The sequence below is a fragment of the Arabidopsis lyrata genome, assembly GCF_000004255.2.
Source record: "Arabidopsis lyrata subsp. lyrata unplaced genomic scaffold ARALYscaffold_4, whole genome shotgun sequence".
NCBI classification, from domain to species: Eukaryota; Viridiplantae; Streptophyta; class Magnoliopsida; order Brassicales; family Brassicaceae; genus Arabidopsis; species Arabidopsis lyrata.
The window spans coordinates 2,835,190-2,859,307 of NW_003302552.1; the positions used below are offsets into that span (position 1 = coordinate 2,835,190).

Sequence of the window (24,118 nt, forward strand, 5' to 3'; positions counted from 1 at the left end):
ATAGATATATAAACCTAGGGTTTTAGAGTACATAATGAATAATCCTGATGGGCTTATTGGGCCCGGTTATAAGTCCAATATGATGTATTATAACAGACACTTTATTCTTTAGTCTTTACCTTTAGGAGTAAGTTTTCTTTCTTTCGATATCCTAAATTGTTCGCCACGTGTCAATCACGAAACCACATCCAAATATCCTTGTCGTGTTTCTCCAATCATCAAAAAAAAAAAGAAAAAAAAAACTGTCCCAATTTGATCAAACAAATTCATAAACTCGAAGAAGAGAAATACGAAAAAATTTCTTGTTGGCAAATCTCCGGCGAAATCATCTTCGCTGTTTTCTAACACGAAACTTTCAGACATGGCGGCCGCGAAACTCGTGGCTTTGTTACTACTCTTCGCCTTGGTTTTCAATTTCACCACTTGTGTCGTTGCCGACGCTGGAATCAACGGTGGTGAAGAACCGAAACTTAGATCCGACGGCGGTGAAATCGAATTGGATCAGCTTAATGCTAAAATTCGTGCCCTAGGTTACACTCAGTTACTTCAATTTCATTTCTATGTGAATCGTGATAGTTCGCTATGTCTTGTACGAATTTCTCAATTTGATTTTTGTTTTCTTCGTTTTGGTTGGTGAAGAATCTCAAATTGATGATAAAACCAAAGAACTTAAAGGAAGAGAAGAGTTAGTAACAGAGAAGGAGAAACTTCTTCAAGAGAGACAAGACAAAGTTGCTTCTTTGGAGACTGAGGTTTCTTCACTAAGGGTAATTTGCATGTTATAGTGTCTCACTGAAATGGCTTCCATGTTCAGTCATAGATTGCTTTATATCAATCATGGATTGTTGTTTTTTGTTTTCAGAAAAAAGGTTCATCAGATTCTGTGGAACTGTTGAGTAAAGCTCAAGCACGAGCTGCTGAATTAGAGAAGCAGGTGAGATCTTTATTTGAGAACCCATCTTTTATATGCATGTAAGTAAGTTGCTAAATTTATATTGTGTGATTATACTTGTGAATTCAGGTTGAGGTACTCAAGAACTTTCTGGAGCAAAAAAACAAGGAGAAAGAATCGATAGAAGCTCGGACTAGTGAAGCCGAGAAGAAGCTAAACAAATTGAACTCGAAACTTGAGAAAGTACATATGTTCTTTACATCCCTTGGTTCTTTTTTCTCTTGGCACATATTATTTATTCATTTCAAATCATTTAAAAAGCTTAGCTACTTGTACAAGTGATCTGGTTTTATCTACCTTGCTTCACCTTTAGCTGGAATTTGTTAAGGTTTAAGACTACAAAATATTATTGTCTCTGAGTCTCGTTCTGTGTTATGGTCTTTTTGTTGGAGTTTTTGTTTCCCACCTATATAATAGCTGTATAAGACAACTTCTTTTTCATACTCGATGTTTGGTTCGGATGTAGATATTGGAATTGTATGCAAGTTATGTATGGATATGTGCTTTTTTGGTATGCATATTTTAACAAGATACTACTGCAGCTTCACAAGACAAATCAAGAGCAGAAGAACAAAATACGAAAACTCGAGCGTGCTCTTAAAATTTCTGAGGTATGATGACGCTCTTGGATTTAAGTTTAGTTCCCATTGACTTTTAGTTTCAGCCATCACTCTTGACTCTTGTTAAAATAAAATTATAGGAAGAAATGTTGCGGACAAAGCATGAAGCAACCACAAAGGCTAAGGAACTGATGGAGGTTCATGGGGCGTGGCTTCCCCCTTGGTTTGCTGTACACTGGAGTAATTTTCAGGTAAGATTATTAGATTTTATTTTACGACTTCCTGCGTAATAGATTTTCTCAATAAACTTGGGCACTTCCTGGACTCAGACTGTTGCTGGAACACACTGGGACGCCCACGGCAAACCAGTTATGGAGAAAGTTACTGAAAAGGTATTGTTAAATCCAATTGTATGGCCATTACCTGTCTCTGAGAGTGATGCCTAACTAAGTTTGATCATTTCTTAGGTGACGGTAGCGAAAAATCAAGCTGAAAAATGGGCTAAACCGCACATGGCTAATGTTAAAACTGTAAGTAACTTACAGCCAATGTGTTTATTACTAAGGAGGCTCTTATGGTTATGCTTACGAAGTTCTATTTCCAGAAATATATTCCAGCCATGAAAGAGACTGTTAAAACGCATGTTGAGCCACACGTTCAAACACTATCTACCAAAGCGAAAGAGGCTTACCATGCTTCCAAGAGTGCTGTTACTCCACATATTGTCAAGTTTCAAGAACATGTAGATCCCTATTACCAGGTGAAGTTTTTCTAGCTACATTTTTCCATGGATATTAATCTTTCAGCTACATCTATGATGACAATATCCGCTTAATGCGTTTTGTTTTTGCTCTCCAGGAGGCTAAAAAGTTTAGCAAGCCGTACGTTGATCAAGTAGCCACGGCCACAAAACCACATGTTGATAAGGTGAGAGCTACCATAAAGCCTTACACAAAGAAGACAATTCACTATTACAAAGAGTTCCTAGAATCTGCCTCAACATATCACCATCAGGTCAGAATCGGAGGCACTGTGTATATAATTTATGGACACTCTAGTTATGAGTAGGGCCATTTCTGGAGGAAAGTGGTGTCTTTTAAGCTGATAAATGTTGTCTTGAATCTGTGAAGCTTCAAGCCAATGTCGAAACGAAATTGAAGAGCCATGAGCTGATGGAACCTTTTGCCACCAAAGAGTTCACTTGGTTTGCAGTATGTTATCTGGTCTTGCACTCTAAGACAACATGCTTTTTTGTTGTTTCCTCTATCAGCTTAAAATTGATAAACCGTTCACTGCAGGCCTCTGCTTTGTTGGCGTTACCCATCTTCATAGTGTACAAATTCCTCTGTTCGCTCTTCTGGCAAGTTTCTTAAATCATTATTTATAATATGTTTAAATTAGTTTGCAGTATATTGCTCTCTAGTTTTAAAGATACGCCATCCTTGATTCCGCCAAATGACCTTTAGTTTGTTTGTTGTATGTTTATGCAGCACAAAGACAAAGAAGCCTACCCGACAGCCACATCACCATACTCGCCGTAAGGCCAAAAGGGGTCATTCTGACAAGTGAAGTCACATGATTGTGTTGTTGTCACTTCCTCGTGCTATAAATATTAGAGGTATATCTCACTTTCTGCTTAAATACACGTGTTGTGGAACGGATCACGAACAAAGAGAGCTGTGGTTACTGAATAGATCGATAGGCCAAGCCAGAACTTACTTTCCATAGACTTGAGTCTGTCTGATGTTGATATGTGGATAGTGTGCAGGTTTCCGAATCCTATATGCATTGTCATTTTGTCTAATGCAAAACGCTTTCATATAATAGTGTAGAAGCTATTAGAGTCTAGTGACTGACGTTATAACTCTTGGAGTGATTTGTGTCTAGTGTTTCATGATCTTTATCTATACTCTTGCAGGTAAAGACGGGTTTTGATGTGTTCTCTGCGAGCCTTAGCAACAGTCTATATGTTTCCTTCGTTACGTATGAAAGAAATAGCTTATGTTAAGAGGTATCTTATGGGTCTTTTTTTAATCTCGCTGTGCAAAAGTGTTCTTCACTCTCTCCGTTTTTGAGATGCCTTTTGAATATAAAGTTTTCAGTCTTTTTACAGAGAAGATTAGACATCCAGAGGAAAATCTAGTAAGGGCTTGTTTTGTGTATTTTGTGATTCATGTGGATAGATTTGGTACTTGCTTCATTACTCTTTAAAAAAACTATCACTTTTGTCTTTTGTCTTGTTGAAAACTATTTCTCAAAAATCGAAATCAAATTGGGAATTGTTACAGCTTTTATTTTATTTGTAACTAAAAATCATAGAGCCAGACCATAATTGGTTTGACTAGTCTTCGATTCTTAACATTTTCCTAGAATAGGTAAACAAATGCAATAATAAAGAAAAAAACAACCAAAAAAAAGTTTTACCAACAAGTAAATGGAATTTTCTTCCTCCTGCAAACAATATAAAAACCATAACATAAACTGACAATTACCAATCAATAAGATGGCCAGTATCCATCCAAGTCCATGCACTGGCTCATCTCCACATTTCCAAACCCGTTTCCCCCATTGAACGAAGCACTAACCGCGGCAACATCCTCGAGTGACACAACAGGAGGCGGCTGGACCAGTGCACCACCAAGGTTGAGACTGAGCCCTGAGACAGGCATGTGGGTGTAGTTCATTAGCTGCTGATGAGCAGAGTCCATGTTGGTGCTTGTGGAGGCACGGAAGACTCTAGAGAGCTCGGCTAGGTGAACCGCATTAGCCATGAGGGATTGGTTGATATTGAGGCTCGGGTGTGGTTGTAGATGCGGTGGGAGTTGAAGGAGGTCTGATGAGTAATTAGTGTTGTTGTTGTTGGTTGATGAGAGTATTGAGGCTCTTGTGTGATTGTGGTTATGGTTATGATGACTTGTGCTACTGCTACTGCTGCTTATGTATTTCTTGGTTGCTTCTGTTTTCTTGAACACTCTACACACTACCCACTCGTCTTGCTGCATTTACATGTTACATCATGAAAAATGAAATGAGAATTCTTTAAACATACGAGTTAGTCACAGTGAATATATAACAAGAAGATCAGCAAAAACTCAGATAATCGAAGTCATTTGCTATAAAAAGCGTATACCTTGGAGGTTCTATAGGAAGACTTAGAGTGAAGTCGATACTCATGCATGACCCAACTAGTCTTCTCCCCACGAGGAGCTCGTCCTCTGTAAAAGACCAAAGTCTTCTTCATCCCGACCAACTCCGAGGTTGTGCTATTGAATATCTCTTTGTCTTTTCCTGTGGTTTTCCAATATCCTGTATTCGTTGCTCTATTCGTCCTCACTCCCGTCGGGTACTTCCGGTCTCGGAGGCTAAAAAAGTACCATTCTTTTCCGCCCATTTTCGCCTTCTCTATCAACATTATACTCAAACAGAAACTTTGTGAATAACTTTGCGAGTTAGCTGACGTTTTTCTATCAAATAATTAAGCCCTTTCCCAAAATATTAACATGTCACTACTAATTAAATTAATATATGCATTATTTTAAGTGAAAATGTAAATAAGTGGTGAAAGATTTTGGATTATGAAATTTCGTTATTTTAAAAATTGGGTTAGTTTGGAACCAATATTAGAATTTACTTAATCAGATTATGGATAGAGCTAATTAAAGACAAAATAAGTAGATGAGAAATTAACGTACGTACGGTAGTGAATGCATGACTTCCGTTTCATGTAACTAATGTTTGTTAGGAAACTTCATTGTGTGACTTTCTATTTTAAAGATATATGCTTACAATCTTTTTTAATAACCGAGCTAATTGTTTTTACAGAAACTTAAACTATGCCATATATAGATTGATTTTTCTTTTTTTTGGATACATCTATTCCATAGATTTACATTTAGTATACATCTACCTTCCGCTCCATAAATAACCACATGTCTATAAGCTTATAAGAAAAGATTTTAAAGATTGTGGATGTGATATCTAACATATACGTAGGAATTACAACCGAATGTATATTTTTCTAACACTATAACCGACTTATGATTAGTAATCAAGAATGTACTCATGATATTATTGCATTTTCATTAGGCATAAAATATAGATAGTAGGTGTTATGAACTTTTAGATGCTTCCCAAAATAGAAGAACCATTAAACATATGAACACTATGTTGTCCGCTTAAATACATACACACATTTATGTGTACATGGAGTATATCCATACACACATCCATGCATATATATATATATATATGACATGTTCTTAACACTATATTTATGATTCATTTATGTCATGTACTCATGTGTGAAGATATCCAAAGCAATATGCATATAGAAAAAGACACATATTGCTTTGGATATCTTTAAATCCAAAGAATATAGGTCTTACCAAGTTTGAATAAAATCGAAGATATATATCAATATATACATACATGTATCCACCCATCAAAAATAAAAATTATTTTTATACATATCATATACATGTGATCTTTTTGTGTGTACGAAGAAAATACTTAGTTTATCAAAAAAAATACGAAGAAAAGACTTAAGACAAATTAACGTACCAGGAAGCTCCCATGGCTCGGACTTGTTGAGATCAACGTCGGCGATTGCTTTCCCGGTGAAGTTTTGATCGGCGATCTTATTAACCAAGTAGTATGAGATTAGCTCCTCATCAGTTGGATGAAATCTGAAACCCGGCGGCAAAGCTTCTTCTTCTTTCTTCTGCTGTTGATGATCTCCTTGTTCCATTTTATATGATCTTTGGTTAACTCCAAATCCAAGAACCTTTTTGTACCTGCTTGAAACACATAGTAACATGTCTAAGTTTCACCATCCATGAGAGTAAGAGAGGACATAGATCCTAACGTTCTACAAATGTTTTAACCCTAAGATAAAGGTACTAAAGGATGAATTCGAAAGAAGAAAATAACAAGATATATATCTGTAATGATAGGTATAGGCTGAGATATTGGGTTTACTTGTATGGAAGAAGAAAATCAGACAACCAAAACTTTTATGAGATTAGGGTTTTGATGGTATTTATATATCATGAGACAAGGATGACTTGCAACTATTCTTAGGAGGAAAAGATGAAGGAAGAAGACAAAGAGTAGGTTTTTTCTTCTTTTCTTCTTAATTATTTAGTCGTGCATGGGATTTAAAAAACAATTATTCTAACTCGGTTTTGCCTTATATTTATTAATTTATAATACAGAAACATATTTATCATTTCTAAGTTTTGTTGGCATATTAGGAAACCCAATTATCATCCAAGTTTGAAAGCCATAAAAATTTCAAATGAAGACTGCTTTTGTAAGAATTTGCATTTCAGTGTTTATGTGATTTTGTATAAGTAATTAAATAACATTAATTACTATCTTATTGAGTAGAAATTATTATGTAGAAAAAAGAGGAAAATGTGGAAGAGAGTGTGCATGAAGCTCTCACCTAATAAGGGTCTTCAAGTACAAGGTACACGCGGCTGAACCCCCCACGTCCAAATTTTATCCTTTGTTTATTTTGTGTAGTTGGTCAAGAAATTCTCCTTTTAGGACCCCTATTAATTCATCTTACCTTAGACATATATACTCATATACACACAACCACATGAGTATATCCTTTATATATATGAATGAACTACGTGTTGATGTTGGTGTCGGATCTCGCATGATCCGATCCATTTTGTGCTAATCATGAGTCCTAAAAAATTCATATGTTTGGTTTAGTAAATGGGTCAATGGTCAGTGGTTAAAGAGTCAAATGGTCTAAATCGTAGCATCCAATTTTAAGATGGAGGAGGACCACCCATATGGAGGGATCCAATTTTTCTCTCCGTCTCTTCCACAAGAACACTTTTGTTCCAAATATTAGCTATTCTTATATATAATTAAACACACATTAAAAAAATATTAATGACGATTTTATTTTTTAACTTTTTATTTTGTCTATTTATATTTATTATTTTAATCGAGTTGGTATTTATTCACAAAAAATTGGATCATTTGTTGTGAAACAAATCATGTTGAATTCTTCATTCACAACTTGATTGCGTCTCTGTTGAAGATCAAATCAACATCTAACTACGTACCCAATTAAGGAAATACAAACCGACCGAACAACCCAAACTCAAACCGAACCAAACCAAACCCAAGTTTAGACTCAAACCATTCGGTTATATTTTTTTTAACCCATATGGATCGGTTCGGTTAAAAACCAATAACCCAATATGTTTCTTTAATTAATTAATTAATTATATTAATAATATTGTAAATAACTAAATATGTAATTCTTTTTATGGTATATTTGAATTATTCAATTTAAACTTAAAACTTGAACTTGTTGCTTAGTTTAATATATTATCAAATTCAAAGTTCAAAGGACAACGAACTAAATTTTTTTTGTTTTGATACATTAATTGATTTTATAAACCAAACTAAAACCGAATCGAACTAAAACCAAACTGAACCAAACCGAACCGAATATAAATTAATCCATACACAAACCAAACCAAACTAACTTCGGTTAAGTTTGGTTAGAATTTTACGAGACCCGAATAAACCGAACCGAATTAAATCTAAATGAACCCAAAGTTAAACCGAAATGCCCACCCCTATACGGTTATACGTAGCCACTGCTCCACCGGCGCCGAAAGAAGTGATTAGGTCTTTTGTCTCAATATTAGTGTCAATGAGCGTTTTTTAGCAGGAGATTAGAATACTATATGAATAGATCCACGAGTGATTAAAGCATTACTTTGTTACTAAAGCATTAAAAATCAGAAAGAAAAAATGTTGATGATCTCCCTTATATATTGGCGGTGAGTGACTATAACTAATATGAACAAAAAATCTCTTCCGATCAAGACCGCGAAATGAAATGACCAATGATAATTTGAGTCTCCTTCAATTATATCTTAAGGATTTCATGCGATCATTCAACAACCCCCGGATTAATTTGCTCCAATAGTATTCAAAAAGATGGAAAAAAGTTTATCATTCTTAGCACTATACATATTTGGAAATCAACCTAGCATTTTAGGTACCCTCACTTCGAGATCATTTGGTATAAACTTAATATATAATCATTCTTTCCGGTCCAAATATTGCGGACACATTGTTGGTTTTCTTCCAAACTTTTTCCGACGTCTTGTCCTAAAATATTGATTTTGTCCGACAAAAAAAAGGTGCATAGATCTAATTAATTAATGGAAACCCAATATTTCACTTTGAAATTCCGGTTTGACTGACTAGTGGTAGGATAGAAATAACTTGAAACAAAACAACAACACAACTTGGAAAGATTTTGATTCATATTCTCATAATTAGAAACAACTCGCTTGGACTACGTCGTCAAAAGTACATGAAATAATTGAACAATAGAGCTTACTAGACATTTAATATTTAATAAAATAAAGAATTTGAACTAATAGTTATCGCAATTATCACTTTAAAAATGTATAAAATTAACAAAATTTTGGACGAAATATCATTGAAATTATTAACTATATATGTTGCTCAAATTTTCTTTGAAATACTATGATATTTTACTTTTATCAGATGAAACATGCTAATTTTAAAAATAGCTACGCCAGTTACTTTGAGAAGATATATTATAGTATTTTCCTCATGTTATTATTTCTTAGTCTTCCAGAAAATGTAGTAGGTTTAACTTATCAAACACTTCAAGTAAGAAAATGAAATGCGTCTTTAATCAACGACGAATGTCCCGATCATTAGAACCTACCGTTCTTTGTTCATTTTACCTCTAATGTTTCCTACGAAGCTACCATTATTACGTATAACCATTTTTATATTAACAAAATATGTAAAAGATTGTTATAATCTGTTTACAGTTCCACTTTTTCAAATGTTAAGATATGCTCACTCGTACAAGAAATTACGACACATTTATCTCATCATATATATCATCTTCCGCGTGTATGATTGGGCAAACGTTTTTACTGCCAAAAATTATAGAAAATGTAGTTTATAAAACAAGCTTAAGCAAATTTGCATGATATAGTTTTCAGAAATCAGAACCATGCATGCATGTTAATAGAAAATACTCGCAAGAGAGCCTCTCAAATTACTTCAAATTTTGAAGATCCCATTCTATATAAAAAAAAAACTTTAATGAGCTTCTTTTTTTTGTTCTATGATTATTGATTGGGATCATTTTTGCATCTTAGATTTTACTTCTTTTATTTCCAATAAAAAATTTATATTTTATCTAGTGATGTGTAACTTTTTTAGTGTTAAATAATGACTCTTAATTTGATCATTATGAAGGTTGCAGGACAGACGACAACTGCAAAACTTCTTACAACGTGACGTAGTTTGATTAATTTTGATACATATTTGTTTTGGTACGTAATAGGTCCACCGATATGTGTGAACGTTAATCGCCACCGATGTGTGTGAACGTTAATCGATGTGTGTGAATGTATCACCTATATGCATAGACATTCATCAATATCCCAAAGTTAAATTTTTTTATCGTGTACGTATACTTTTTTTATCGATATATATCTATTTAATGCACTTTTATTTTATTTTATAATATAAAATTTGGAAAATTTGCACTATAATAATTTCTTTCTCCTTCATTTTGATTTTCAGAACAAAAATAACATGAATCAGTCATTTTATCCAAAAACATTGTTATTTTCTTAAGAGTTTTAAAACAAAAATGTTCCCGATATAAGTTTAGAAAAGTATCATCCCACTATAGAACGTTATTTAAATTGTAGTTTTGAAATTTTCGATTATATGAAGTAATACGATATTTTTATAATCTGAAAAAAAAATCTCATATAAATTTGTGGTGAGTGGGTCATTTGACCCCAATAATTTTTTTTTAATATTTTTATTTAAAATAATAAATAAGATAAAGAAAAGTTATCATGGAGTCATTAACCCACTCACCACAACCTAGCTGTGATTATATACTACCCGACTTACCATATTTCGTATACATGTCGACATTTATATCTTTTATAACAACATGTATATGAAATATCGATGAGGATGTGCCTTTAGTCAAGTGGTTAAATCCATCTGACTCCGCCTGCTCCACCGGAGTTCGACTCCACTAAATCGCGTTATCCCACGTAGTAGGGATTGGTTATGGATCGAGCTTTGTCGATCCAAAAAATGTCAAAAAAAAAAAGAAAAAAAAAGAAGAAATATCGGTAACTCATAAATCACTACTCCCTGTGTTCTTCATAGTTTGATGTTTTGGTTTTATATCTTGTTCCACAAAGATTGATGTTTTGTAGGAACATCATTATTACTTCCATTTGAGACCAATAGAAGGAGGAGAGAAGTATAATTAATATTATTAAACTAACAAAAAAATTAATAAAAAATATAAATTTTACTTTTTTTTAAATTGTATGAAAAACCCAAAACATCATTCATTAAGGAACAGATGGATTAGTAAATTACAAGTTGATATAAATATATGTACTTAATCGAGAAAGTGACACATTCATGGAAGAAAGGATTGATTTGATGCGGAATTCATGCTTGGTATGCTACTTGTAGCACACTTCAAGTATAATTCTGGTATTTTTACCGTACAAATTATCAATATAATTAATCTTTGATTTTGATTTCTAAATTGTCTTTATCTAAATTTAATAATTCTTTGCACAAATTTGCAAGCAACAATCTTTCGAGGTGGACACGTACCTGGTAGTCCAATCCCAATAGTAGTATCGACTTAGGTGGTTAATTAGTGACATATATTCCAATTTCTTAGCTAAATTTTGTTTTTAACCTATTTGGCTATTTTATGTTTTGACTCTTTGAACTCCTATGTTCCAATTTCCAAGTAGTTTTGTCTTGTTTTAGGTCTTTCCAGAAACATTAATTATCCTGATTTGAACATCTTCTTTTATTATATACTACTTCTTATTTTCTAATTAATCCAAGTGGTATATAACAAAACAAGATGTTCACCACTTGGATTAATTAGAAACATAAGTAGTATATAATAAAAGAAGATGTTCAAATCAGGATAACTACAAGTTTACTGTTCTAAATTAACTAGATATCAAGATATTAAATTACTAGTTTATGATTTCTAGTTAATTTAGAACGTAAACTTGTAGAATATATAAACAACCAGTAAAAATGCATGTAGAATAATATCATGCATGTCAGCAACCTCAAAAATTATCTTCACTATAAAACAAACGACCAACTGTCCAAACTTTATATATAGATGGAATTTTTTTTTTTTTTTTTTCGAATGCATTTTTAGTGTTACATGCATGTTTCTTTGCTTTGGTAAAAATGGTGGTTTCGATTGCTAGTCGGTGTACACCATCATATACATGATCAATATATATTAACACCTTTAATAGTGATAAATATATTCCGGTAGTGGATTGATTCAACTATCTCTTCTCTCAATATTTTGATTATAACCTTTTTCAAAAAAAAAAATATATATTTTGATTATAAACAAAATCTCTACCTATAGAGAATAAAACCCTAACCTGGCTTCCAATTTCAAAGCTGGTTTTAATTTCGACTACTTCACAGAATTGACAGGCCAACTCATTCACCTCCATTGTTACTTGGAGATTGAAGAAACTTTTGTAATTAATTGGTTCAGATTTGTTCATAGATGACTATAGTTTTTTTTTTTTTTTTCAATTATAGGCTTGACCCATCGAACATTATGGCCTAGACTTGAAATGTATTTCTCTTTTTCTCTTGCAATTTAATTCAAAAACATTTTTCAAAAGAAAAAATATCTATAGAACTTTACGCCGAAAATGCATTAGACTATATACGTAATTGTGTACAACAGTAACATATAGAAAAAGAATTAAATTTTTGAAAGATATATAGCAATCTTACTAGATTAGCAACATCATTAGGGGCATAACGTAATAACCCGTCCACATGGTGGTGGGCGGGTGGTTGGCGGGCCCAGGGGTGTTTGGGTGAAACTCCCTCTCCTCCGGATTCGACTCCTTCCCCCGCTGTTATCAAGATTATGTGGGAAATCTGTCAGTTGGGATTTGGCCCAATTGGTTTACTTGGTAGTCAGAAATGCAGGCGGCCTGACTACCCCCTGACACTTAGTCGGAAGGCACACCAAACTCGGGATAGAAAGAGTGGTAGCCCGAAGGACCTAGCCGTTAACACGGTGGACAAGTCCACTATGTAGCACCTCGGTGCGTTCCTACCGAGGCTGACCGGATAGCCGATAGGGTATATCAAAAAAAAAAAAAAACGTAATAACCCTTTTGAAGTAACTGTAGTAAAATAATTGCCTTTATCATTTAGATTGTTCCTATATGGTTACTCTTGAACTATTATAACACATATTTCAGAATAATGTTCCAACAATATATATAATACTCGTTTGGAGGACCAATTGTTCCGGCAAGCACAAAACCAGTGGTCCAGTGGGGATGGGAAAACGGCACAGCGTTCGACTTCTGCAACCGTTTACTTTCCATTAACCAAAACAGCATGTTTTCCTAACCTTTAGAAGTGAAACGTCACGGAGTGTTATAGTGATGATCACTTCGAACACACGCCTTCTATTATCACAACGATCATAAGCGAACAGTGTCAGTCTTTATTATTCCTCAGTTAATCCTGACCGTTCATTCAAAATTTGGATGACGTGTCCTTTCAAGGTAACTTTAACCCCTTCTAACGTCTTTTAACTAAAGTAAAAAAAATAAAAAAAGAGCGGATAAAAAATAGTGAATTATCTACAGAGAGAGAGAGAGAGAGCCATTTGGTGCGGAGGTGTTTTGGCGACAGAGCTTTTCTCTCTCTTCCGTACAAATGGCGCCGCCGAAGAATGTTGACGGAGAAGGAAAAGGAAAAGGGAAAGCTATAGCGAATACGTCGACAAGAGTGCTTCGAAGTATGGTTCGGAAGACTCGAAGCGATACTCAGCGAGAAGGTTCTTCTTCTAAGCTCGTGAAGCTCGAATCTCCAGAGAAGAAGAAACGGAAGACGACGAAAGCAAAGAGTGGTGGAGCAGCGAAGAAGAAGGTCAAGAAAGAAGAGGTAGCTGTGAAAATCGAGAAAGAGGATGAAGAATCTGCGGAGGAGGAAGATGATGATGCTGCAGAGAAAGAAGAAGAAGAAGAAGATGATGACGACTCCGAGAAGAAGAAGATTGTGATCGAGCATTGGTAAACGAAATGTCTTCCTTATTTTTGGTTTATTTGGAGAAATTTGGGGGGTAAATGTAGTAGCGAGTATTTAGGGATTTTGTTCTCCGATATTGAAGCTAATCTTTTGGTTTTTGTCTCTGTTTCGTTGGAAATTTCGTGTTTCTAGGTTTTTCTTTCTTGTTAGGGTTTCGTTCGTGAATCTGCACACATTCTTTTGTTAATCTTTGGTTTATTACACAATGTGTCATTCGCCTTTATGATTGATTCAATTCTTGTTCTGAAGAGGAATTGGTTTTGTGGTTTCTCTTCTTTGCTTAAGTTAAAATGCGATCGATTATCGTCTTTGATTATGGTTCTTAGTGTGTCTTGATTGTGATTGGTGATGTTAAAGTAAAGAAAACTTGATGTTATGTCTGATGTTTGTTGTTGTTTTCTTGAAGCAAACAATGCAAATCATTTAGGGAGAGGGCTAATGAGGTGAAGGAAGGTCTAGAGGAAGCTGTTCCTGGTATCATTGTGACTGTGAATCCTGATAAGGTAGTGAATCTTTGACTGCAGATGTATATATTTGTCCCAATGTGTGCATTATTAAGCTAATTCTTTCCTTTTTGATCTGCTTTAATAGCCAAGGCGTGGTTGCTTTGAGATTCGAGAGGAAGGTGGCGAAACATTCATCAGTCTTTTGGTAAGACTTTCACTCTCTTACATGAATGTAGTATGTCAATTAGTCGCACTAATGTGAGTGAGTTGTTCCAGTTGAATTGAGGTTTCTCGTCTTGTCCGTATCTGTTCTCATAACACAGTTTCTTTGATGATATACTTTAAAAAGTGAAAATCAACTTTATTATCTTAAGCACCCACAAAATTGATGCTATTTTTGATGAGTCAACTGATCACCAATAAGGTTTTGTGAGAGCATTCATAAAATGGCTTTTGGTTGTTTTCTTTTTGGTTAATCAAGTTGAGAGCTAAGTTGTTTGAAATAAGAACAAACTAGCAGATTACATTGTTAGTGACTAGGTGTACAATAAGAATATGTTTGCTTTCATGTTATTTATTTTTCAGAGGTATTTAGAAGATGATGTGACTTTCTTATGTAGGGTATGAAGCGTCCATTTACACCAATGAAGGAACTTAACATGGAAGAGGTCATTACGGACATCGTAGAGAAGATTAAATAACATTGCTAGTAGGCTCTACCAATGCCGAGTCTTTTGTTTCTTCCTTGACCCTCGGCAAATAGGCTTCAATATCTGACTATCTAGAGCAACTGCAGGATTTTTTAGTCTTAATTTTGATATATTGGTGAAAACCATTTAAGCACGGTTTCGTCATTTGGCAGTGCTTGATCGGCTTTGTGCAGTTTCTTTATGCTAAAACTTACTGATATATTTGGGATTAAGTCTGTCTTCGTAATGCTAGTTTGAAGCAATTCGTTTCACTTGTTGTTGGATTGCGTTTGGCGTTAATTATGTTATGGATTGGATGAATGAAGATAAAACATTTAGTTACAATTTGGTAATACAAGTTTCACAGGACAGAACATCACACTTTCATTGCCTAATGATAAATGATTGAGGTACAATAATGTGAGTAGAAATTGTTAGTCTTTTTGATCCACTTCATATCACCATGCCTCTGACTATGGTCGAGTCTCATTATCAGTTTATCTTATCCTCAACTCGCTCTGATTTAAACCATCTTAGAACCCAACAAAGCTAGCCACAAACCCGAGAACGAGGACAGCACCGAAGCTCAAACCGGCGTTAGAAGCAGAAGAAGGTGGTTCAGCCTCATCAGCTGCAGCCATCTTCTTCTTGCCAGATTGCTCTGGAGCCGGAGCTGGAGAATCATCTGATGGAGCAGATGCAGGTGCAGTTTCTGGGGCTGCACCAGGAGGAGCATCTGCATAATCCTCTTCCTCAGCTGGTCCAGGAGCTGGAGTGGCTGCACCCTTCTTGGGAGATGGGGCTGGTGGTGAAGACATGGGTGGTGGTGGAGGAACCTTAACCGGAGACCCGAGTCCAGGAGCCACAATGGGCATGCTGATCTGGACCACAGAGAGATTGTACGGGTTACGGAAAACAGTTGTGATGTATTCAGCGGTTTGAGGAGCGCCTTTCACACCAGAACCAAAGTAAATCTTTCCGTTAGATTTGGTGCAGTTGAGGAAACCGTTTTGCTGTTGGCCCAAACCGGTGGACTGGTAAAGGGTAGTGAGCAATGTGCTCCTTTCCTTGAGAGCCTTGAGCTTAAGCTCATCAAAGTAGTCAAGAATCACATGGTTCATAAGAATGTTCTTGAGCTCTTCCTCGGGTCTACCAGAGATGGAACCGATGGCATCATTGCTAAGAGCCAGCACGGTGATGGTCTGACGTTTGTTGATAATTGGTGTGAGCTCGGTCTTGGCAAGAAGCTCGGTCATGGTGCTGAATTCAGGGTATTTCTCGAGCACTCGGGTTATGTTAACCGCTGATACAATGGAGGAAACACCAAGTAAGATGGTGAGACAGACGAGAGAAGAGGAGACCTTGAGACCCATCTTTGGGTGTTTTTGTTTATTACCCTTATTTTTTCTATAATAAAAGCTCAAACCTCAAAGCCTGAGTTTGCAATAAGAGGATCAGGTTGGGTATATATACAGACCTTAAGAGCAGCTCAAGATTAATGGTGGAGAGACATTTACTTATATTTGTTTTTGCTAAATTTGAACTTGACTTTATTGTTACCTCTATATTTGGCGTTAGACTGTTTTATGTTTTACCTTTGGTTTTGAGGTTTGAGATACTGAGATTTGTTGTTTTTCACAATGAATGATGAGATGTTACAACATAAAATAGGTGGAATTAATATAGAGTCAACGTAGACAAGTCCATCCTAATCTTTATTTAGTCAATTCTTCAACAACTTGAGGTCCTAAGCTCTAATCCAGAAGTAGTAACAGGGTCACAGGATGCACTTTTTGGGGTTTGAAGCTCAAGCACATCATGTATATTTCGCGGTAATTGAATGTGTTCTGCGCATTATTTATTTAGGTCAAAGATTATAGACCTAAATAAATAGTCTCATGGCAAAAAAAGCTAAAAACATAGAAGCATATTCAGAAACGATCTTCAGTCCATCCGCTCAAGAAGCACCAAAGCTAATGAAGTTAGATGAAGTGATAACGAATTTGTTGTTCTTTCTAGATCAGATGGAAAAGTCGAAGGGCGAATGCAAATTGTCAAAACAGAAATTACATATACAATAGTAAACTGATACATAATCAGGCCACACTGATCCATAGATTTTGAAATTTTATATAGTTTTGCTTATGGAAAGATTGTGATGATTTCAAGATCTCGAATTATAGTAATAAATAGGGAAACTTAAAGTACTGTATTATCCATTATCTTAAACACAATTACACTTTTACACAAATAGCAATCACAACATAGGCCTTAAATTAGGTGATGGGAAATCCTGCTCCTTTTGGCATGATAATTGGACTCCTTTCGGATAGTTGCGCACATTCCTAGGAGCAGATATGAACACGGGCTACTTGGTCTTCCGCTGGAATCAACAGTACCTCAAGCAAGATCATGGAACTGTTGGTTATTTGTGTTGAGATTTGCTCTAGTACAATTTAGAATCCATTTCTCTTATACAAGATGAGTACACGATTCAATGGGATCAGCTTATCCACATATTGACGGACCTCGGTCAAAACTCAGCAGCTTCGTCATTCGCTACACCTTCCAAGCTACAATTCATAGTCTTTGGAGGAAACGAAACGGTCCGCTTTTACAGTTTTTATTTATTTATTATTTCTTAAAATATAGTATTATAAAAAGTATTAATTACAGATTTCAGAAATATTTTGGTGGAATGGTTAAGCTATAAACCATACAATAATACGACGACAAAAAAAAAAATCATGGGGTTAGCTTTTAATTAATATGTAGTTGTTTAAAAAAAATAAGGCAAACAATATAAAGTTTTTTTAAGCAAAAGGAAAATAAGCTGACAAAGCTTGCTTTAAGAGGAAAAAGGAAATTCTGAGAAAATAAACGAAGAAAAAATAAAAATAGGCAACAATAAAGCTTTAAAATAAAATAAAAAAACATCAGGGCAAATGCAGAGTCTTGCACTACAATCAAGAATATCCTCCATCAATATGAACAAGCATCAGGGCAGAAGGTTAATACAAGCAAATCGGCTTTGAATTTTGGTAAATGGGTTTATGAAACTACCAAGACCTTTATTAGAAGGCTGATGCAAATTCACAATGATAGTGGCACTACAAGAATATTGGTTTTTAATAGCATTACAAGATAGCGTTTTATATATTTTTGCTATAATTGACTTACCTATGATTTATTTATAGCGTTTCTAATTTTAGAAACGCTATGATATGTTACCCCGTAAAAATCAAATTTTAAGCGTCTTTTTTTTTTTTATCAGCAATAGCACATATACATTCAAAACGCTATCAAAGGAGTAGCCGCGAAAAATTATTCATAGCCCGCCAAAACAAAATTTGGGCTCCAAAAACATTTAACCTAAAAATATTTAGTTCAGTTATTAAAAAAAGGGGAAAAAACCCGAAAAATACCCCATCTATTTTTAATTTGGACGTTTAATACCTAATTTTTTTTTGTTGGAAGAAAAATACCTTCTTTAATTATAATTGGTCGAAAAATACTTTATCTTTATATTATTGGTAAATTCAAACCTCTGATTTAACGGTCGTTAACGGACGTTACGGTATCAGTAAACGACGTTATATTATAACAAAACAAATAGCCGAAAAATGCTTCATCTATTTATTTTTTGATTTTTAATACCCAAACTTTTTGGTTGGAAGAAAAATACCTCATTTAAATATATTTTTGTCTAAAAATACCTCATTTTTGAATTGTTAGTATATACAATATTTATACAAACATTTACAAATATATTACTTGATCTAATGGTAACACATATGATTTTTAACCCTCATAGAACTTCTTTTGATCTCCTATTTTCTTTAATGAATGACATACAAATTTAAATACATCATTTGCTTCACTCCTATAAATTTAAATACATCATTTTTCATTCCTAAAGGCATCGTTGGAGTTAGAAGGGTTTTTGCAACTAACAAATGAGAGATTCTGCAAATTTAAATACATCATTTTGATGATGGAATGTAACGATTCTGCAACTAACAAATGAGAGATTGTGACAAAGATGACGACGACGATAGATTTGTCATTTTTGTGGTCGTGGAGTAGCATAGTTGCGGAAGTGGAGAAGAATTTAGGTAAAAGTGGAGAGATGAAAGAAATGGTTCGAGAAAGATTGAGTTTTGATCGTATTAACGAAGTAATATTGAGTTTTGATCACACCAATATATTTGTAAAATTTTGAAAATAAATTGTATATATCTATTTATATAGACAGGGTTAATATTTAACATCGTTAAATGTTTCTGTAATATTATTAACGATTGTTAAGTCGCATACTTGAATCCACTAATAATTTAAAATGAAGTATTTTTAGACAAAGATATTTTACATGAGGTATTTTTCTTCTAAACAAAAAGTTTGGGTATTAAAATTCCAAAAATAATTAGATTGAGTATTTTTCGGCTATTTTTCTGTTATAATTTAACGTCGTTTACTGATATCGTTATGTCCGTTAACGACCGTTAAATCAGATGTTTGAATCTACCAACAATTTAAAAATAAGGTATTTTTCGACCAATTATAATTAAAGAAGGTATTTTTCTTCCAACAAAAAAAAGTTAGGTATTAAACGTCCAAATAAAAAATAGATGAGATATTTTTCGGGTTTTTTCCCTTAAAAAAAGAAAAGAAGTTTTATACTATTTCTTTCTCTCTTTGTTTCTTCTTCTTCCGTAAGCTTCTTCATCTTCTTCCAACTCTCTGTCTCCTTCTTCCTCTCTTTATGCTTCTGTACAACTATTGAATGTAGACCTACAGATTCTTCTCTAAATATTCTTCTCTAAATATTGAATTTAGACCTACAGATTCTTCTCTGTAGGTCTTCACCACATTTCTGTAATGAGCATTGTTGACAAGACACGTCGGCGATGGTGGTAGCTTCCCGTTTGCAGGAGCTTTGCACAAGTCTCAGATTTTCTCCACTACTATCTATTTGCCTTGTTCTTGTGGTATGGTTTGTGTACTTCATTGTGGGTTTTTTATTTATTAATTTGATTGCTTTGAACTTCGGATGTTGTATTATTTGGGATGTTGTATGTTTTACAATAATATTTTATGTTTCGTTTATTTGCTATATTGACTGTCTACCAGAACCCAGAAAGCACAGGAAATACAAATTACTAGAAACGAATTATATATGCATTACAAGAAAATAGAACAATGACAAATTATATTAATGCTATGAAATGAAATCATTAATAACAAAGAGACAGTGCTATTGTAAAGTATACGATAGTAGAGATAAATTTGCTATTAATATTTGAATTTAGATAGCATATACAAAAACCGCTATCTAAAGTGGGTGACCTATTATCGCGGGCGATGAGATAGCGTTTTTAATAACGCTATCGTTTCATTAGATAGCGTTTTTATGGTGCTACTAATATTCGTTTTTCCTGTAGTGTGGTTGTGGTAAATACCTTGGGTTGCCTGAGCAATTTGGAAGAAAAAAGGTGGAATTGTTCCAATATATAGTGGAGAAAGTAAGTGCAAGAACAAAAGGATGGAGCCATAAATTCCTTTCACGAGGAAAGGAGATCCTTTTGAAATCAATTGCTATTGCCATGCCGGTTTACACGATGAACTGCTTCAAGCTGCCCAAAGGAATATGCGAAGACATAGAACGAGTCATTGCTAACTATTGGTGGAATACACATCCTGATCAGGGCCGGCCCTACGAGTTATGGGGCCACAAACAATTACGGTTTGGGGGTCTCATAATCTATATATAAATTTTTTTTTAACTGTTTGGGGGCCCCAAAATCTATACATATTACTCGTTAAAAATTTGGGGGCCCAACACGAATGTTTCACCCGGCTGTGCTCAGTTACGGCCCTGATCCTGATAGAAACTCAATACACTGGCTGTCGTGGAATCGTATGAAATATTCGAAGAAAGAAGGTGGTTTAGGTTTTCGAGACATCGAAAAATTCAACGATGCACTTCTTGCCAAACAAGCCTGGAGAATTTTACAATACCCAGATTGTCTTATGGCCAAAACCCTTCGAGGAAGGTATTTTTCACAGTCTAACGTTCTTAATGCTTCTCGGGGATACATAGCTTCTTTTGGTTGGCAATCGATCCTTCATGGAAGAAATCTGCTTCGTACGGGCTTACGTTACATTGTTGGGGATGGAAGTATGATCCAAACATGGCTAGACCCTTGGCTTCCGGTTCACCCTCCTCGAGCTCCACGGGCTAGAGTACAGCCTTCTACCAATCATCCTTATGTTCATGATTTTTTCCTACCAAATAAATCAGGTTGGAATGAAGGTTTGATCAGAGAACAAGTTCATGAAGATGATGTGTATCTTATTCTTACTCAGAAACTTAGCCAGAGTCAAAACAAGGATTATTTAGGGTGGCATTATACAGAGGACGGGAAGTATAATGTAAAATCAGGTTATTGGCTAGGCACTCACCTCCCAAACCTAGATCAAGCCATACCGCCTCCTAGAGATCCGCAAATTAAGAGTCAAATCTGGAATTTAAACACGCCACCAAAGACGAAACACTTTTTGTGGAGGATGCTGTCGAGAGCTTTGGCGATGAGTACTGCACTTGAAAGAAGACGGGTTGTAACGGATAGCTATTGTCGCAGATGTGTCACCGCGCATGAAACTACGGATCATCTCTTCTTTACTTGTTCTCATGCCTGCCAGATTTGGAGAGCTTCGAATATCCCTCTACCGTGTCTTTCAAACCCACAAGTGCCTTATGAGACAAAAATTAAAGAGATTTTTGAATTTCATAAAAATGCAGGGCAAAACACACTACAAGGGCAAATGCCTCTTTCAATCCTTTGGAGAATTTGGAGAAGTCGCAATAAACTGGTGTTTCAAAGACAACAAAATGGTTGGTGGAGAGATATCAGAGATGCTACACATGATGCGGAAGAATGGATTACATACGGTCTAAGCAAACAAATCTCCACCACGACAATGACTTCTGCACCACACAACCCCTCTCGTAGACGTTGGAAAAAGCCAAAAACGGGCTGGATCAAATGCAACTATGACGGAAGTTTTGTGAACCAAAACAGAGGTGCTACAACAGCTTGGATTCTAAGGGATAACAACGGAGTCTTTAAAAGGGCTACTCATGCAACAGGTGGGAATGTTAACTCTGCTTTTGAAGCAGAATGTCAAAGTCTTATTCTAGCTATGCAGCAATTATGGGTAAAAGGCTACAAAAAAGTTATCTTTGAAGGAGATTGCAAACTTCTAGTCAACGTCCTGAATGGAAGCACTACAAAGTTTGATGCCATCAATTGGATTCATGAGATTCAAGTTTGGGGAAATAAGTTTGAAGCAATTGCGTACTCGTGGTCTCACAGAGCAACAAATCAACCTGCTGATACGTTAGCAAAGAATCAGAAGCACGCATTGTCTTCGTACATAGTTCATACATATATTCCTATTTGCATCTCACATGTTCTGTTCTTGGATTACATTGGCTCTGATTAATAAAAGTGCAGTTCGTGTTAAGAAAAAAAAAAAAAAAAAAAACATATAGAAAAGGTGAAAAAAAAAAGAAAAAGAAAAGGAAATTGCTTAAGCGTGTTTAGAAACAAATTATAATCAGACGTAAGCTTATATAAATACTAGATAAGGACCCGTCCGATGGACGGTCAGCTCGGTTAATTGGTATCTCGTCTCCGATATCTCCTTCTCCTCCCTTTTTGATTCGTTGACTCTGGGCTCTCACTCTCAGGGGAGGGAATCGTTTATCCCACTCGTCTCCGTTATCTCTCCGTCTGAACATCTCTAATTGACGGGTTTATTTTTCTTTTTTTTTTTTTTTTGTCGTCTAGATTTATTATTAATTGCAAATTATGAGAACTGTTACATAGACGATTCTACAACTGACAATTCCTTCCGACCCTTACTAGATCCACGACAGACTACACTTCCTTCTTCATAATCTTGATGAATACCTTACTTGACGGGTTTATTTTTCTATAAATTAAAATCAAATTTAACAAAAAATTAATTAAAAACGTTGTAAGTAGAAATTTTCTTTCAAAAGTAAAAACAATATTTACTTTTTCCCTGTTGCATTGTTTCTTTAACCACTAAAATTATTAATTCAAAATTATTTCGAATGAAAGATATATCACATAACAATAATTTATGGTATACTTATATGAAGAACAAAAATAAAAAATATTCATCATAAAGCTGGTGAATAAAACCAAAGTGGTGTTTAATTAGACACATTAAAAATATAAAGATGATAAATTGACTAAATTCTTTAGCATTTCAAGCTAACGTTGCGGGTTCGATTCCTATATACTCGATTGCAATAACGTTATGATCAATCAATAAAAATTGATAAATTCAAAAAATTATAAGTACAATGATATATGAATTTTATATAATTCAAATATGAACATAGAAATTAAAATAAACAATTTTGAAATAGTATAATTAAATTCAAAATATCAAAAACAAAATAGAAGCATATATGTTTCTTACATATTCAAGAATTTCAAATAAAACAATATAAAACTTACTTAAAATTATCATATATTTCTAATTAGAAAATAATATTGATATAAATAATGTAAATTTGTAATTTAAATCATGACACATGTCGCTATCTTAAATAATTAGAACTATGATATATTATAAATCTTATATAGTTTAAACTGAATGTAGAAACCAAAATAAATAATTTAAATATACAACAGTTAAACTAAAAATTAAAAAATTATAAACACGATGATATATGAATCTTTGATAATTTAAATATGAAAAGAGAAATTGAAATAAATAATATAACTATACTACAATCATAATTGAGGACAAAAAAAAAACAGTTAAGTAAAACAAATTACAAAAAGGAAAAAAAATTGATCTCACATATTTCTAATTGAAAAAATAAACTCAAATAAATAATATGAGGATTAGTTTAATTAATTCATCACATATTTCTAATTGGAAAAGAAATTGAGATAAATAATATCAAATTTTAAATGAATATATAATAACATATGTTTCATTTTTAATAAATTTGCCTGATTTTTTTATTGTTTAATTGAAATATAAAAAAGAGAAATTGTTAAAAATGCCCTTTTTCAATATCTCTTTTCAAAAATGCCCCCTTTGAGGGTCCATTTTTAAGTTTGCCCTCTTTTAATTTTTAATGACCATTTTACCCTTATTTGAAACAAAATTAGGTGCACAAAATACAAAATATTTTTTGGCTGGAAAAGTGATCCCGCAATTTTCCCGTCAAAACAC

At 34.2% G+C, this 24,118-nt stretch overlaps 4 protein-coding genes across 5 annotated transcripts; 2 read left to right on the forward strand and 2 right to left on the reverse strand.

Moving 5' to 3' along the window:
- Positions 1-213: 213 nt before the first annotated feature.
- On the forward strand, positions 214-3,799 carry LOC9316650 (kinectin). Its single transcript, XM_021028249.1, has 14 exons — positions 214-530; positions 640-767; positions 863-934; positions 1,022-1,135; positions 1,495-1,563; positions 1,653-1,763; positions 1,842-1,904; positions 1,980-2,042; positions 2,117-2,272; positions 2,371-2,526; positions 2,643-2,723; positions 2,811-2,872; positions 3,003-3,130; positions 3,431-3,799. The coding sequence occupies exons 1-13, from the start codon at positions 362-364 to the stop codon at positions 3,079-3,081; spliced, it is 1,323 nt and encodes a 440-aa protein (XP_020883908.1). The 5' UTR covers positions 214-361; the 3' UTR covers positions 3,082-3,130; positions 3,431-3,799.
- Positions 3,563-6,605, reverse strand: LOC9314821 (protein CUP-SHAPED COTYLEDON 3). Of its 2 annotated transcripts, XM_021028251.1 has the most exons (4): positions 6,490-6,605; positions 6,073-6,305; positions 4,643-4,914; positions 3,563-4,508 (listed from the first exon to the last, which is right to left on the reverse strand). In XM_021028251.1, the coding sequence occupies exons 2-4, from the start codon at positions 6,257-6,259 to the stop codon at positions 4,008-4,010; spliced, it is 960 nt and encodes a 319-aa protein (XP_020883910.1). In that variant the 5' UTR covers positions 6,260-6,305; positions 6,490-6,605; the 3' UTR covers positions 3,563-4,007. The 2 variants fall into 2 exon arrangements, with proteins under 2 accessions (XP_020883910.1, XP_002880583.2); XM_002880537.2 differs by lacking the exon at positions 6,490-6,605 and having other exon boundaries at positions 6,073-6,465.
- A 6,644-nt stretch (positions 6,606-13,249) lies between these two features.
- Positions 13,250-15,186, forward strand: LOC9316651 (high mobility group protein B1). Its single transcript, XM_002878708.2, has 4 exons — positions 13,250-13,682; positions 14,105-14,201; positions 14,290-14,349; positions 14,765-15,186. The coding sequence occupies exons 1-4, from the start codon at positions 13,327-13,329 to the stop codon at positions 14,843-14,845; spliced, it is 594 nt and encodes a 197-aa protein (XP_002878754.1). The 5' UTR covers positions 13,250-13,326; the 3' UTR covers positions 14,846-15,186.
- On the reverse strand, positions 15,151-16,317 carry LOC9314822 (fasciclin-like arabinogalactan protein 3). Its single transcript, XM_002880538.2, has one exon. It carries the CDS (start codon positions 16,204-16,206, stop codon positions 15,367-15,369), a length of 840 nt encoding a protein of 279 aa, XP_002880584.1. The 5' UTR covers positions 16,207-16,317; the 3' UTR covers positions 15,151-15,366.
- Between the last annotated feature and the right edge of the window lie 7,801 nt (positions 16,318-24,118).